Source organism: Hemitrygon akajei, chromosome 9 (genome assembly GCF_048418815.1).
Source record: "Hemitrygon akajei chromosome 9, sHemAka1.3, whole genome shotgun sequence".
Classification (NCBI taxonomy): domain Eukaryota; kingdom Metazoa; phylum Chordata; class Chondrichthyes; order Myliobatiformes; family Dasyatidae; genus Hemitrygon; species Hemitrygon akajei.
In genome coordinates this window covers 33,738,723-33,754,549 of record NC_133132.1, presented here as the reverse complement: position 1 = coordinate 33,754,549, position 15,827 = coordinate 33,738,723, and the positions used below count along the sequence as shown (strand labels likewise).

At 37.3% G+C, this 15,827-nt stretch overlaps 1 protein-coding gene across 4 annotated transcripts in view; it reads left to right on the top strand.

Moving 5' to 3' along the window:
* The window catches only part of usp45 (ubiquitin specific peptidase 45), a 96,792-nt gene that overhangs the window by 44,149 nt on the left and 36,816 nt on the right, over positions 1-15,827 (top strand). For all 4 annotated transcript variants that reach the window (XR_012100201.1, XM_073055746.1, XM_073055747.1 and 1 more), the window contains exons 6-8: positions 5,533-5,681; positions 6,237-6,332; positions 6,541-6,671. Coding sequence is in view for 3 of the 4 variants with exons in the window: in XM_073055746.1 (XP_072911847.1) it covers positions 5,533-5,681; positions 6,237-6,332; positions 6,541-6,671 (376 nt within the window). In the remaining variant the exon portion in view is untranslated. The remainder of the gene's footprint in view (positions 1-5,532; positions 5,682-6,236; positions 6,333-6,540; positions 6,672-15,827) is intronic.

Sequence of the window (15,827 nt, the reverse complement as noted above, 5' to 3'; positions counted from 1 at the left end):
ATCTCAGGGGCCCTATCTTGCTGAGGACAGAAGTTGATGTTAAAGTTTACCATTACTTCAACATTAATTTCCTCAGGACTCACTGCCAGGTTCAGAAACAGTTATTACCCTTCAACCAGGAGGCTCTTGAACCAGAAAGGATAACTTCACTCAATTTCACCGAACTGTTCTCACAAGCTGTAGACTCACTTTCAAGAATTATTCATCTCATATTCTTGGTATTTATTTATTCATTTATCTATCTATCTTTATTTATTTATTTTCTCTTTTGTATTTACAATGTTTGTTGTCTTTTGCACTTCTGTTGTTTGTCTTGTTGAGTGCAGTCTTTCATTGATTCTGTTGTGTTTCTTGGATTTATTGTGCAAGAAAATGAATCTCAGGGTTGTACAGTATATGATGACAAATATGTACTTGGATAATAAATTTATTTTACTTTCAATATGATACCACAGCCTATGGCTGTCTGACCGGAAAAAACAACTCTTCAAACATCAGGATCTGAAAAACTCAGCACAAATTCATGGTCTGCTGATCAACAGGTCTCCTTTCCTTCCTGAAAAATGCATTACCTACAGCAAGCACTGGGGAATGTTACTGCCACATCCATTGGCAAGATATTCCCTTCCTCAGGCCAACATCCCAGCTGGTTGTGAATCCGTTTTGGAATCATGGGGAAAAGCAAAATCAAGTTGTACCTAAAAACTGGATCGAGCATTTACCTGAAAAGTTTGAAAGTTAAAGGTTGGAGCAACCACATTTCATCTATTTTATAATATTGGAACTGTGATTGAAGCAGGTTCTTGTACTCCGTCAGGTTTGTCAGTGATGTTGAAATAAATTGCCTAGATACAGGGACATGTAACAGTTCTGGTTGTCCCATTATAGGGAGGTTATTAAGACTTTGGAGAGGTTGTGGAAGTGGTTTACCAGGATGCTGCCTGGATTAGAGGGCATGTGCCATAATGAGGGGTTGGACAAACTTGGGCTGTTTTCCCTGGAGCAGCAGAGGTTGCGGAGAGGTCTGATAGGGGGTTATAAGAATATGAGAGGCATAAGTAGACTAGGCAGATGGCATATTTTACCAGGGTTGACATATATAATAGCAGACTCCATGCAGTTAAGGTGAGGGAATAATTTTAAAGGAGATGTAAGGGGCAAGTTTTTTTTACATAGAGGGTGAGTGTTGGGTGCCTGGCATGGTGGTGGAGGCTTTTAAGAGATGCGTGGATAGGCACATGATTGTGAGGAAGATACGGACAATTGTGTAGGCAGAGGGGATTAGCTTAGTATAGTTGGCCACTTGATTACTAATTTAATTGGTTCAGCACAGCATGGTGGGCTGTAGGTCCTGCTCCTGTTCCTGTGCTGTGCTGTGCCGTTCTGTGTTCTATGTGATACTGATGCTTTTCATGGAATTTGACTTTGTATAGTTTAAGGGAAAATGATTGCCTGGCATTAAAGCAAAATCCAAACTTGGTAACTTCAGCAATGACGAAATTGTGAGATACATTATTATGGTGAAATAAAATAAAAATCCTAAAAAATGTCAAAAAGTTTTTTTTAAGACTGTATCTCTGGAGGGAGAGTAGAACTTAAATTTGTTGGCATGTCAAATGAGTCTTTGAGAGACTTATAAGAAACAAAATTTTCTTTTCATCTTTAAGGGACATGGAAAATATTCAGATGTAGTAATTCAGCATTTGTACAATTTACAGATTGTGAGCTCATTAATGTAATACCCATGTCCATGACGGAGAATTTCTTGGATTTTGAATAGCAAATTGCAGAGAATAAAGATGTTGAAAATGAGGAATATCAAGTTGAGAAAAAATTATTTCGATAATAAGCAGAGCAACTTGGAAGGAGAACTTGAGGCCTTCACCAGCTCCAAAGGAATAACAAAAATTTTCAAAATTAGAATTAAATCATTTGGGACCACTTCGAAGTAAAATTATCTTTCTAATGGTACAGAAGGTGCAAGTGAAATTGCAGAAGATAACTTGTTTGAGGTGAGTGGTAAGGAGATGCTGATAGTTCAAATAGAAAATACTGGAAACACTCAATGGGTCAGATATGTGTCTGTGGAAAATGATTTTGTAGGTCAAAGATCCTTTATCAGAACTGGGAGATAACATACATAAATCCTAAAATGGTCAATATGTGGAGCAATCATGGATTACAAACTATCTTATTTTTCTGATTATTTTGCATTCTGAGTAGTCATATTTTTAAGAAGAAAGTATGCTTAGCATTGTACAGTAGAAGATTTGTGGTGAAACATTGGCAAAAATACGGTTAACTATAGATTTACAAATACAACCTTCAGGAACAAACTTAAGTACAAACTTCAAGAAAGTTATTACCATACAACCATTAGGTTCCTGAACCAGTGTGGATAACTTCACTCTGATTCCACAACCTACAGGCTCACTTTCAAGAACTCTACTTATGTTCACAGTATTATTTATTTTTTTATGTACACAATTTGTCTTATTTTGAACATTGGTGATTGTCAATCTTTGTTGATATATTTTTTCATAAGTTATTGTATTTCTTTATTTTTCTGTAAATACCCGCAAGAAAATGTATCTCAAGGTAGCATACATACTTTGATAAAAAATTTGCTTTGACTTTGACTTGAACATTTGACAATTAGCAATATGCTACCATACCAAAGCACCTTATTCTCCTGTACAAGTAAATTTTATGTTAATGCAGCAGGATAAATAGAATTAACTGGCACAAAAACTTATTCTACATAAGTATATTCTCTTATGATTAGATTCCTATCCTTAACATGCAAGAGAATGTTAATATAAGGCAAGTTCAATATGAACCATTAATCCACTCATCCATCCGCTGTGACTTCTGTTGTCTATCAGTTAGATTTTAACACTTTCTACTGCTCATTGTTGCTAAACTCCAAATAGGTCAAATGTCTTTATTTGCAGAATCTTTTGCCAAATAAAAGTTGGAATATAGTGGACTATCGCAGTCAGGTCTATGCTATTCCTGTAGGCTAGAAATTAATGATGCCCGTCTCTTCCCTGCCCTCTCGGCTCTTAAGTGATATGGCAAATAGATTTACAAGGTCTCCATGCTGGTTGCACTTTCTACTGGGACATTTTGGACATCTGTTTTGCTTTCTAGTATGATTCAAGCACTGCTTCCTTTTGCAGCTGCACCCTACCCAGCAGATCTTGGTGCTCGCGGCGAAAAACTTTCAGCTGTTATCTGTGATAACAGATGACAGAAACTATGTTCATATTTGAATGTATAATAATAATCCTATTAAGGCTAAAACTACTTGTGCACAACAGTCTGTAATGTATGTGTGATTGCATAAAATTAAAAAGAATAAATGCAACTTATTAGTTAATTTTTCCCAATTGAAACAGTAATTGTGATATATTTTAAGTAATCAAGGCTGTAAACCAAATACCACTTGTCATTTCAAGTCAACTTTTGTTAGGATAGATTGAGATTCTTAGGAATCTGCATTCTGTGAGATTTATTTGTGACGTAAACATATTTTTTTTATTTTTTAATACATAAGATTAAAGAAAAATGCATTCTTTGTTACTTCCTAGATTTTTGCAAGAGATTTTTCATTACTAATTTAATTGGTTCAGCACAACATTGTGGGCTGAAGGGCCTGTTCCTATGCTGTACAGTTCTGTGTTCTATTTTTTGCTACCAATTTCTTTAGAATTTTGCCAGCAGGAAAGTTTTATGTGCGATATTGATACTTGCCTATTTTTTAAATAAGTTGATTTAAATGCAGGTTGTATGGTTTGTATATCTCTCAACATAATCATTTGCCAAGTACATTTTAATTTTGCATGTTCTGTAGGTATTATTTTTCATGGTAACATTAATTTGCTTCTTGCTACCTTCTTGCACCAAGCACCTTCTATGCAAACATAATCAATATGACACTACTCCGCAGCAGGTTCCTAAAGCACTGTTTAGTTAAGAAAGCAATTCATTAGTTTCAAACTCCTAGCAATGCACAACTCGCACAACCATCACATAGCCCTAGAACAAATCTTATTCAATCAGGAAAACTTACCAGGGCCTCTTCTTTCTGACGAGGCTGAAGAGAGCTGGACTTTTCACATCCATACTCACATCCTAACATGCTGCATCACTGCATGCTATGGAAACATACTTCAGCAGACAGAAAGGCTTTATAATGGGTAGTCAAAATTGCCCAGTGCATCAACAGCATCAGCCTACCCACTATCAAGGACATACAGTATATACAGAAAAAGCCAGCAATATTATTAAGGATGCCACCCACTCTGCTCAAGGACATTTCGTCCCGCTCCCATCAGGGAGGTTGTTATGTAACACCACACCAGGACCACCAGACAAAAATAGTTATTTTCTCTAAGCAGTAAAGCTGATCAATACCTCCATCCACTAACCTACCCCACCACATCCCCAACCACCACTACTTTATCATTTCCTGTCAGTCACCTTATGTACAGACGCTTCTGTACCTTTCATCACTTAATGCACATATCTATGTATATCAAATATATTTGTATTTATATTTAATTCTTAAATTATTGTGTTCTTTATCTTAGTGTATTTTTATATGCTGCATCAGATCTGGAGTAGCAATTATTTTGCTCTCCTTTTCACTTGTGTACTGGAAATTACATGAAACAATCTTGAATCTAGTTTCCTTGAACTTGTCATGTTAGGTTGACATCATAAAGTGTTCTCCCCCTAATCATAATGCAGAACCACTTCTCAAACTGTTTATAAATATAATCCTGCTTGCTCGGCTTAGGGTAAAAATCATTTAGTGCTTACTTGGTTGCCTCTTGGAAAAATTGCCTTATTTGCTTTTGCTGCTTGAGGTGGAGAAGTGAACACCTATAGATCAAGTGCCTCTTTAAGTTCATCTCTTTGCCTTCATAGTTGGCATTTCAGAATTGTTCTTGCCTATAGCCAATTCAAACCTTAAACTAATGTATGAAAATACTTAAATTGGTAAGCAAATAGAACTATTGCATTTCTGGACATACTTCAGAATTGAAGATATATTGGGTTTTAGGCTGATATGTAGGTGGAAAGCCAAAAAATGTAAACAGTAACTTTTAAGATGGATATTGGATAAAGGGGTAAATCCGTATCTAACACATAATAAAAAAGACCATTTGAAATATTCTTAAATATTTTCCAACACCTGAATATAAGCACACAAGATTCTATAGCTGATGGAAATTTTGAGCAACACAAACAAGATGCTGAAGGAACTCATGAAATCAGGCAGCATCTATGGAAAGGAGTAAACAGTCGATATTTCTTGCTGAGACCTTCCATTTCACCAGGAAATATCAACTGTTTTATTCCCCTCCATAGGTGCTGCCTGACTTGCTGCTTTCTTACGTTGTGTGTGTGTATTGCACTTTGGCTGAAAATGACTGTTTTGTTCATAAGCATTTTTTGTATATATCATGAGTGCTATATTTGTGGCTTACCAACATTTATGAAAAAATCCTTTTCTCCTTTAAGGTTTAAGTTCTAATTCGATGAAAGTTCAAGATGAAAACTCAGATGGTGGTGAAACAGTGAGGGGAAAACATACAATCACTAATGCAGCCGTTCCTGTCAAAGGGCTGAGCAATTTAGGAAATACTTGTTTTTTTAATGCTGTTATGCAGGTAAGCAACTGAGACTCAATACTGCCCTTTTCTCCACATTTCTAGTCTGTTCCCTTTCCATTTCCCTTTTGTTACACATCTACACAATAATGAATTTCCCGAAATAATTCAAAAATATTTCACATTTCCAAAGAGGAAAATATACACAAAGCACTAAGGGGGAATCAAATGTTGTTTCTCAAATATATTTAATTTGGTATATTTAAAAATGGGATTATTTCACTCGTTTTATAGATACTGGAGTACTCTTGGAACTCAAAGCCGTATTAACAAAGTGAGAAGTATAAAAACTTTGTAATGATTTGCAAACTTGGTTTCAGATGCGATAGGGAATAAGGAATGCCAGTCCTGAAAGGTCTCGCCCCAAAACGTCAGTTGTTTATCCCCTTCCGTGGATGCTGCCTGACCTGCTGCATTCCTTCAGTGTTTTGTGTGTTACTTGGGATTTGCAGCAACTGCAGAATCTCTTGTGTTGCATATATGATATTTGGGTTTCTTTATTGCTGTTGCATATGTGATGCAACAAATTATATTATAACTTTTTCTTTGTTTTAGAACATGGCTCAGACCCATATACTTAATGATCTTATGCATGAGGTGAAGGAAAAGGGAACAAAATTAAAGATCTGTCCGCCTATGGAATCAAATTTGGTAGGTGATGCGACTTCTCCTGGTTAAAGTTAACTTCAATTTCCTATTCAAATTCTGAAGTTGAGCCAAGATGGATTCAAAGTTCTGACTTGTAATTGGAATTTTAAAAAATCATTACTAAGTGAATTCAATTTTGATTTATTATGCAAACAAGAATGGCAGTTATACTGGAATACTAATTTTTATTTAATATATCATTTGTGCTCAGGATCCGTTGATGGTGATACTTCCCAGCCCTGGATCTTTAACCTCAGCTGTGCATTTATTTCTTCATAGTATGAAAGAAACAGGAAAAGGGCCGCTCGTACCAAGAATTCTTTTCAATCTGTTATGTCAGAGGTAATTGTATTTTTGCAGCATCTTGAAATATTCCACAACTTGCAATCTCTATGATATAAGGAAGGAATTGACCTGTACAGTAGCGTAGGCGTTAGTGTATTGCTAATGCAGCAGCAGCAACCAGGGTTCAATTCCCATCACTATCTGTAAGGAGTTTGTATGTTCTCCCTGTGATTATGTGGGTTTCCTCTGGGTGCTCCAGTTTCCTCCCACATTCCAAAGATGTCTGGGTTAGTAGGTTAGTTGGTCACATGGATGTAATTGGGCGGCGTGGGCTCGTTGGACCAGAAGGGCCTGTTATCGTGCTGTATCTCCAAATAAAATGTGTTTTTGGGTTTATGTACTGCAAGGTCACACACTCACCAAAAGGATATTATGAAGACACATGGTTTATATAACATGAAGTACTCTTGCTAGAAATACAAAATGAAAATAAAAGTACTGAAAATCTGCATCAGGTTATGTCTTAAAGCTGAAACAACACAATTTATTTTTCATTTGTCTACCCCCACATTCCCTCTTCTCCTACTCTCCCACCGTCACGAGACTCCTCCCTCTGTAAATTTGGCTGTGGCATCATGTAAGGTAAAATGAAAAGTTATGTCTAAATATTTAAAAGATTCACTTCACTAAGAATAGTCTCCTTTATTAACAGTAGTTAAAAAGAAAATTTTCACTAAAATATGCTGAGCCAAACATATTGCTGTAGCTTCATGCGCCTAAAATTTTTAAGATTATTCTGTCTTTTTTTATATTTTATGCCTAATTGCTTAATTCTTAAATGTCACGATGTAACTTTGCATAAATTGCCGTGTGTTTTCATGACTTTTCACATAAAATCTACCATCCATGCTGTCTTCTTGCTGATGCCATCAGGAAGAAGGTACAAGAGCCATGGGTCCCACACCACCAGGTTCAGGAAAAGTTATTACCCCTCAGCCTTCAGGCTTCTGAACCAGAGTGTATGACTTCACTCATCTCAACACTGAGCTGTTCCCACAACCTATGGACTCACTTCTGGAACTCTTCATCTCATGTTCTCGCTAGTTATTGCTTATTTATTATTATTATTTTGTTTGTCTTTTTTTCCTTTTGTATTTGCGTAGTTTGTTGTCTTTTGTACATTAGTTGTCCGTATTGTGAGGGTTTTCACTGACTCTATTGTATTTCTTTGTATTTACTGTGAATGCCCACAGTAAAATGAATATCAGGGTTGCATATAGTGACATACACTATATGTACTTTGATAATAAATTTACTTTTAACTTTGAAGTAATGGCAAAAAAGGCATAAGGGAAAAATGTTATCCATTAATACTTTATAATAATGAAGTATATTTAAATTAGTTTTTAGTAAATATCTACATAACCATTGATGAGTAATACAAAGATACCATCACTTTCTGCTCCTTTGTAAGTTATCTATTTATGTTATTAAACCCTTGGACTATAAGATGTATAATTTTAAGCCACTAGTAAATCTCAGAGCACAAATTTTACAGAAGTGAGAGTACACCCCAATACTAAGCAGAAGTATGTAATCCTCAACAATTTTTTGCATTTCTGCATATATTTTCTTCATTAATTAATGTCACTCCTTCCTTCTGTGCAGCAAGGACATCTGCTGCCTAAGGATCTGTGAGTAACTAGTGTTTGACATCAGCTGAGCAATAGTTCTGAGTGGATGCCATCCTGAGCCAATAGTCAGTGGTGTCTTCCACTTGAGACTTTTGCCCTTGAGAAGGGAATTGCACTTGCAGGCAACAGTCTTTCTGGTTTTGTGACAAGTCTGTGAAAGTGAAAACAAGAGAAGTCTAAGTGTAAAATTTATTTAGTTCCAGTAATGCTTTACTGTTGCAGGCAGTACCACAGCTGTCAGTTACAAGTTACGTTTAATTTGCAGTTTGGATCTTAACCTATTAGGTTGTCTACCTATTAAATGATTCCAATGGCTTGCATCTCAAATAACCTCTGACAACCAAGTCCATCTCTTGGCTAAGAGAGGTGGCTTAGCTACCAAGCCGGCAGAATCATTTCTACTGACATGAGAGGGGTAAAGTTGTGTTACTGGTGCCTTAAAATCAGTTGTTTCAGGCAGGTGGGGCTCGCCCGCCGTGATTGGCAACTTATCCAGGAAAAGAAAAACTCTGATCTCAAACTTTTACTGCCTTACAGCTATTGGGAAGGTTTTGTGAGTAAACCCCGAGGGAAAAATCCAGAGTTGGGGTCCCCTAAGACAGTCCTGCATTGTTCAATGCTGAATGGCATCTCCTACGACTCTGCTGGTGCCAAACTGTATTGGTCTGTGCCGTTCCTTTGGGTTCATCAGATGGTGGAGAGGAGGAGCCTGCTGCATGGCTAACAGCTTCCTCTCCATGTCATACCACCCTGGCTTGCATACAGCTAAGACACAACATCCATGGTTGACACTGACCCACGGAGGGCCTCTCTCCATTTGATCTTGTGAAAAAGCGTTGACTGTTCTCCCTTGTTTAGTTGTACAGAGCTGCACATGGGATGGGCAGACTGACTGACATTTTAGCTCGTAGGCACGAGTAAAATAGTGATACCATTATATCACAAAACAGGAAATGTGACTGTGAGAGGATGCCATATAAGTAAAATTTAGATGCTGACATTAGATCAGCACTCTCACTGGATTCAAGAAGATGGACAGCAGGCAAGAGCAAACAGCAGCTAAGTGCATGTTTTAAATTTAGAAGTCTTGGTGTAGCAGTTAACCAAGATGATTGTTGTAATGAAAGCTCTAGACCTTTCTTCCTTCAATGTTCTATTGTCTTGTTTTATCTAAAGCAGGGGTTCCCAACCTTTTTTATGCCGTGGACAGCCAGCAATAAAATACTGGTCTAGAGATTCTATGAACTACCAACACCGCAATAGCAACCTGGCCTTGGCAGCTCAGCCGAGGAAACGGCAGATACAGGCAGCGTGAGAGGAAGCAGCAATGTGGCTATAGAGCCGGGGCACCAGCTAGGCTCAAAAGTTAAAAGTAAATTTATTATCAGAGTACATATATCACCATATACAACCCTGAGATTTATTTTCTTGCAGGTCTGCACAGTAGATCCAAGAAATACAATAGAATCAATGAACAGGACATTCAGCAGGACAGAATGTGCAAAAGACAACAAATTACAAATATAAAAGAAAGAAAAAATAATAATAAATAGATATTGATAAAATTAGATGAAAAGTCCTTAAAAGTAAGTCCATAGGTTGTGGGAACAATTCAGTGATGGGGCGATTGAAGTTATCCTCTCTGGTTTAATAGCCCGTTGGCTGACTGGTAAAAACTGTTCCTGAACCTGGTGGTGTGGGTCCTGAGGCTCCTGTACCTTCTTCCTGACAGCAGCATCAAGGAAAGAGCATGGCTTGGATGGTAGGCGTCCTTGGTGATGGATGCCACTCTCCTGTGACAGCACTTCACATGGATATGCGTAATGATGGAGAGGACTTTATCCATGATGGACTAGGTCATTTCCTGTACTTTTTGTAGAATTTTCAATTCAAGGACTAAAAGCTAACTTGACCAGGCCAGCAGTACCATCACCTTTCCTGGCCAATGTTCGCTCACTTGAATATGAAATAGACTCACTAAGAATGAAGGCACAGAAAGAGATGATAAACCGCTCTGATTTTCACTGAAATATGGCTAAATAGCATCATGCCCGACTTAGTCAGCATTTCAGGCAGAGGCCCTTTATCAGGACTCTTATCTGTCAAATTATAAGGGAACTCATTGTATTTCATTTGGCAGATTTCTTCCAGAATGATTACCTTGTTTTACATCTTTCCTGCTGTGCTTCGCCATTTTCCAAATTTATGTATGTTGCCTCGTTGGGTAGAAAAATGTAGTCTTGGCATTTGGATAACATGGGATAAATCGTTCAAGTTGTGGAGCCCATTCACTCATTATTCATAAGCTGCCTTTTTGGAAGTTTTGCTTGTGAAGAGATTAAGTGTCAAGTGTCATAAATCAGGCCCTCTTCTCATTTCTACCACCAAGGAGGAGGTACAGGAGCCTGAAAATACATGCTCAACATTTCAGGCACAAACAAAAAAATCTGCAGATGCTGGAAATCCAAACAACATTTCAGGAACTGCTTCATCCCCTCTGCCATTAGATTTCTGAATAGACAATGAAACCACGTACACTACCTCACTATATTTCCTCTCCCTTTTTGCACTACCCATTTTTTTAAAAATATAGTTCTGATTGTAATTGATATTTTTATTATTATGTATTGCAATGTACTGCAATTTACTATAAACTTCACAACTTATGCCAGTGATATTAAACCTAATCCTGATTTGCTTAGATATGTCTAAAGCTGATATTAAGTTAATTCCAGATTTATCATAAGGGTGAGAAACTTAGTATCAGTATACAGCTCTATTCCATGCCTTGTATCATTGATATTCTATCCTATCTGAGGATTATTGACCTTGTGTTTTAGTTCTAAGAGCAATATGTGAAATAATTAGTTCACAAAGTAGTTTTTGCAAGTGACAGAATAAGAACAGTTTGCTGATATTTTATGCTTATTATTTTATACTAGGATGATGCCACACCTTTTTTCTTTAATAAGCAACATGCCCCAATGTACTTCTGTTGAAGAGATCATCTTCAATGTTGTGCAACATTTCTTTGGATGTGGTGAAGTTTATGGTTTCTGCTTTAGGATAGGTTGCTTTTGTAATAGGCTGCTTGGAGTCTGGTACCAATCCATCCGCTGTTAATTTAGTTAGTGTTACAGCTGGCAAACATAATGTTGGGGCAGATTGTGTATATTGCTGCAGGGCCCTTCAGTTTTCCACTGTACTGAATTTTAGGATTGCTGACTTCTGACTGATCAGATGAGCAAGTGATTGATACATCAATTAGTCATTAAACACATTTATTAAAGGTTACACATATATTTTGTTGACCGTGATTTCTTGTGACTGCTAGGTTAAGAGGATTCCTTTTAAATAATTACTACTAAACTTTGAATACATCTTGGATAATATCTATTGCTAATATTTTCCTGGTTTTTCTTTAACTCGTGCCTCATTTTCTGTTTTCTTATTTCTTTGTCCTTCCCATTTTTGTTCATTTTATCTTAAAGGCCATTTTTAATTGTTTAGGCCTAGTTTTAATATAATTTAATCACTAGTGCTTTTTGAAATAACTGTACAGGAGCTAATAGACACAAACTGGAAAGATTAGGTCCTTTTATCTATCCATTTTCTGGGATCCAGGCATTGCTGGAAAGGCCATATACAGAGGATTCAGATTAAATGCGACTCATTGGGACCAGTATATTTTCACCCAATTAAGTGGCTGCCCCAATTAGTTGAAGTTTCATGGAAAAAGTTAAAAAGGTATATAAAAAAAAACTACTATTTAACTGAGTAACAAATAATGTACTTAAGTACAGAACAAATTAAAACACTATCAATACTTCTACAGTACTGTAAAACTGTGTATTAGTTCTCATAGGTATCAACGGAGGAATTACACTGCTGTGTTCTTTAGATTGACTGTAAATGAACAAAATCAGTGCAGACACCTAGTGCAGATATTGGATTGCCTCGATACAACACTTCAATGCGAAATCTTCATTTTCATTGTAACATTCAAAATGATTGTTCATGCCTTCAATTTCTTTGTAGTTCCTTACTTGTTGAAGTAGTGAAATCATTTCATTTAAACTCTTGGCTGTTTCTGGCATCTGCAAGCCTGAATGCTTGAAACTGTAGGGAGCAAAACAGTTCTGAATAGTCTTACTGCTTATTTCTTGCCAATTATTAGTGACAAAAATCACTGCTTTTTGAACACAAATACACACAGCTGGCGCTACTTATAAGCTGGAACTTCTAATTTTGTAGTGTCTATAACAGCCACACAAGTGTGCGCGACTGGTGTTAGAAACTGTTTAGCAACAGGCTCCTGCCCCAATTAAGCAGCATAATATCCCAAATAAACAACTGGAATCCTGGCAATTTTCTCAATTAGGTTTTGTTCTTTAAGAATTATCCTGAATAAATGGCTACCCTGATTAACTAAATCCACTGTATATAAGCCATCTCTAATTGTCCTGGAGAAGATGAGAAGTGTTTAGAATTACTGCAAGACTGTCGTAGTGCTGTTGGATAGCAAGTTCTAGCATTAAGATATATTGATGATTAAGGATAGATGATATATTTGTAGTTCAGGATGTGTGTGGGCCACTTGTTTAGTGTTATATTTCTTGAAGGTTCTGGCCAGGATTCCATAGTGTTTCTACCTACTGTCTTGTTGATGATGGAAAGGCTTTGGTGCATCAGGAGGTGAATTGCATACTGCAAAAACGCTCAACAGCTGACTTGTTCCTGTAGCCCTCGGATTTGCATGACTGGTCCAATTGAGTTTCTGGTCAATGGTAAACACACAGCATGATGATAATGGGAGACTCTGCAATGGTAATGCCATTGAATTCAAGAGGAGTATTAGACTCCTTTTGGTTGGAGGTGGTTATTTCAAGGCATTTAAACGTGCATTCATCAGCCAATGGCAAATGTCAGGATCTTGATTTATGAAGGTCTTGGCTGCTTCAGTTGCTAAGGACTAGTGAATGGAATTGAATATTGTCTAATCTTCAGAAAATGGTCCTTGTATGGTGAAATTTGTTCCTTTGTGACAGCAGAACTGTGCAAGACAAATCTATAATTTACAAAAATAAATAGTGCAAAATAGAAGTAAAACAAGGTAGTATTCATGGTCAGAGTGCTGGTCTTCAGGCTCCTGTGCCTCCTCCCTGATGGTATTAATGTTACTACCATCAGGAGGAGGTACAGGATGGTGAGGCTCCTTAAAAATGGATGCCACCTTTTTGAGGTACTGCTTCTTGAAAATGTATGTCCCTGATGGTGGGAAGGGTGCTATTCTTCAAATAAACTGGATATAATTATTCTGCATATGACAAAAATAGGTTGACTATTACTGGACTCGGTGTACACTAACCTACACTAACTCCAAAAGAAAAAAGATCTGGTAGAAATTGCGAATGAAAATTTTTTAAAAAACATGTTGGAAATACTAAGCAAGCCAGGCAGCATCTCTGAAGAGAAGAAGCATTCACATTTCTGATCAATAATCTTTCAACAGAAGTAATTTCATCTATTTGATGGCCAAGAAGGTTGTATACTCATACGTGTATACCCCACCAAAGTTTGATCAACTATACCTTCATAAGTGATCTTGTTGTCACTGATTAACTGGACTCTGAATACAGGCAGTCTCCGAGTTACGAACGTCCAATTTACGGACAACTCGTACTTATGAACGGAGGGAGGAGAACGCTGTCCGCCATTTTAAGTCAAATCACAACGCCGTCTGCCATTTTAAGTCATTGCTGTTAACACTTTGTTGAGTGTGTAACTTTGTAATTGGCTTAAATATTTCTTAGCAAGATTCACCCTGACCCCCCCCCCCCCCTTCCAGTCAGCACCGCCCCCCACTTGTCCTATTTAACCTGTCTCAGTGCGGGTGGATTTTAGGACCCGCGGGGAGCAGAGGACCTGCCGCCTGCGGCTGCTGTATTTTTTTAATTGAGTGTGATCGTGAACAATAGCCAGATCAGAAATGCTGATCAAGTCAACTAGTTCCTAAAGAGAACTCTGATAGGCCAATCGGACGGTTCACTGCTGCTCAGCGACAGAATATAAAATCCGCAATTTTCTGTTCCATTGACGGAAAACGATCGCAATTGAAAACAAAGTGGAAATAATAAAGCGATTAGAAAGAGGTAAAATGCCATTGGTCATTGGAAAAGCTTTAGGCTACAGTCAGTCAATTATCAGAACAACTTTAAAGGATAAAGTGAGAATAATGGAACATGTGAAAGGCCCTGCCCCGATGAAAGCTACAATTATTACTGAGCAACACAGTGATTTAATTATTGACATACATACATTTCTTAAGTGTTTTATATGCATAGAAAGGTAAAATATATACTATATACTAAGATAATCGTTTGACTAACTGACGCTAAGTAATACCGGTTGTACCTGTTCCGACTTACGTACAAATCTGACTGAGACGGACTCAGGAACAGAACTCATTTGTAACCCGGGGATTGCCTGTATTCACACTTATTCCTCAATCATACTTTATTTTACGTGCGCAAAGAGAACAGTATGGCCTCTGTCACCAGACAGTTCTGAAGTCTGATCAGGGAAATGCCACTTTTATACAGAATTGGCTAGCATTTGCAGGTTTTGACCATTTCGTAAACTGTGTGTAATTGAATTCCTTACTGGCAAGATAAATCACCTCAATAGAGGTGTTAAAAGTCAATAGATATTCCAAACTACCAATGATATTTTAAAGATAATAAAGCAATTGTTCCCGAGTTGGTGTGTGTGTTTCTCACCCTCTCATTATATTTTTATCTTGTCTCCAGTATCTGAGCCTGCTATGCAAAGGGAAGCTGTGTTTTTCAAAGGCTGTCTGCACTCTATTTGCAATCTATCCTTGCCTGGAGATTCTGTTAATTCTTGCCCTACCACAACTTCCACCATCTCTGTCAATAGACAAAGCAAAGGCAGAAATATTACTGGAGCACAATCACCTCCGAGTCAAATACATTGCTGGTTCAGGTGCATCTTTCTGCTTCTTTGCTGCTAGGATGTTAACATGCTGGAATCCAACATAATGATGGGAAAGATGCTAGAATTGATGTGACACTGATGCCAATTCCAAAAATCTTACTTTTTAAAGCTGCAAAAAATAACATTTTAAACCAAAATAAAGAATGTATATTTGTTTTTATGTCTTTAGAACATCGCCTGTAATTAAAATTATTTGTGAAGTTTATTCATGGTGAAATCATATATCTAACAAATATGTATATGCACTTGTTTCTCCTTGAAAAGCTTGCTAGAAGCAAGATCATTGCTGTGTTTGAGGACTTTTGGATGCTTGATTGACTAGAACATACACAGATGTGCTGACATATGGAACCCAGTGCCAATGCAGCACAACCTGTTGTATCATTGCAGAACAGGTTGGGACTGCTGTTTGTACAAATCAGGATCTATGGTTAACTGTCTCAAATATATCAAGACAGATTTTATTTGCTTGTATATGTAGTAGAACATCGAACAGTACAGC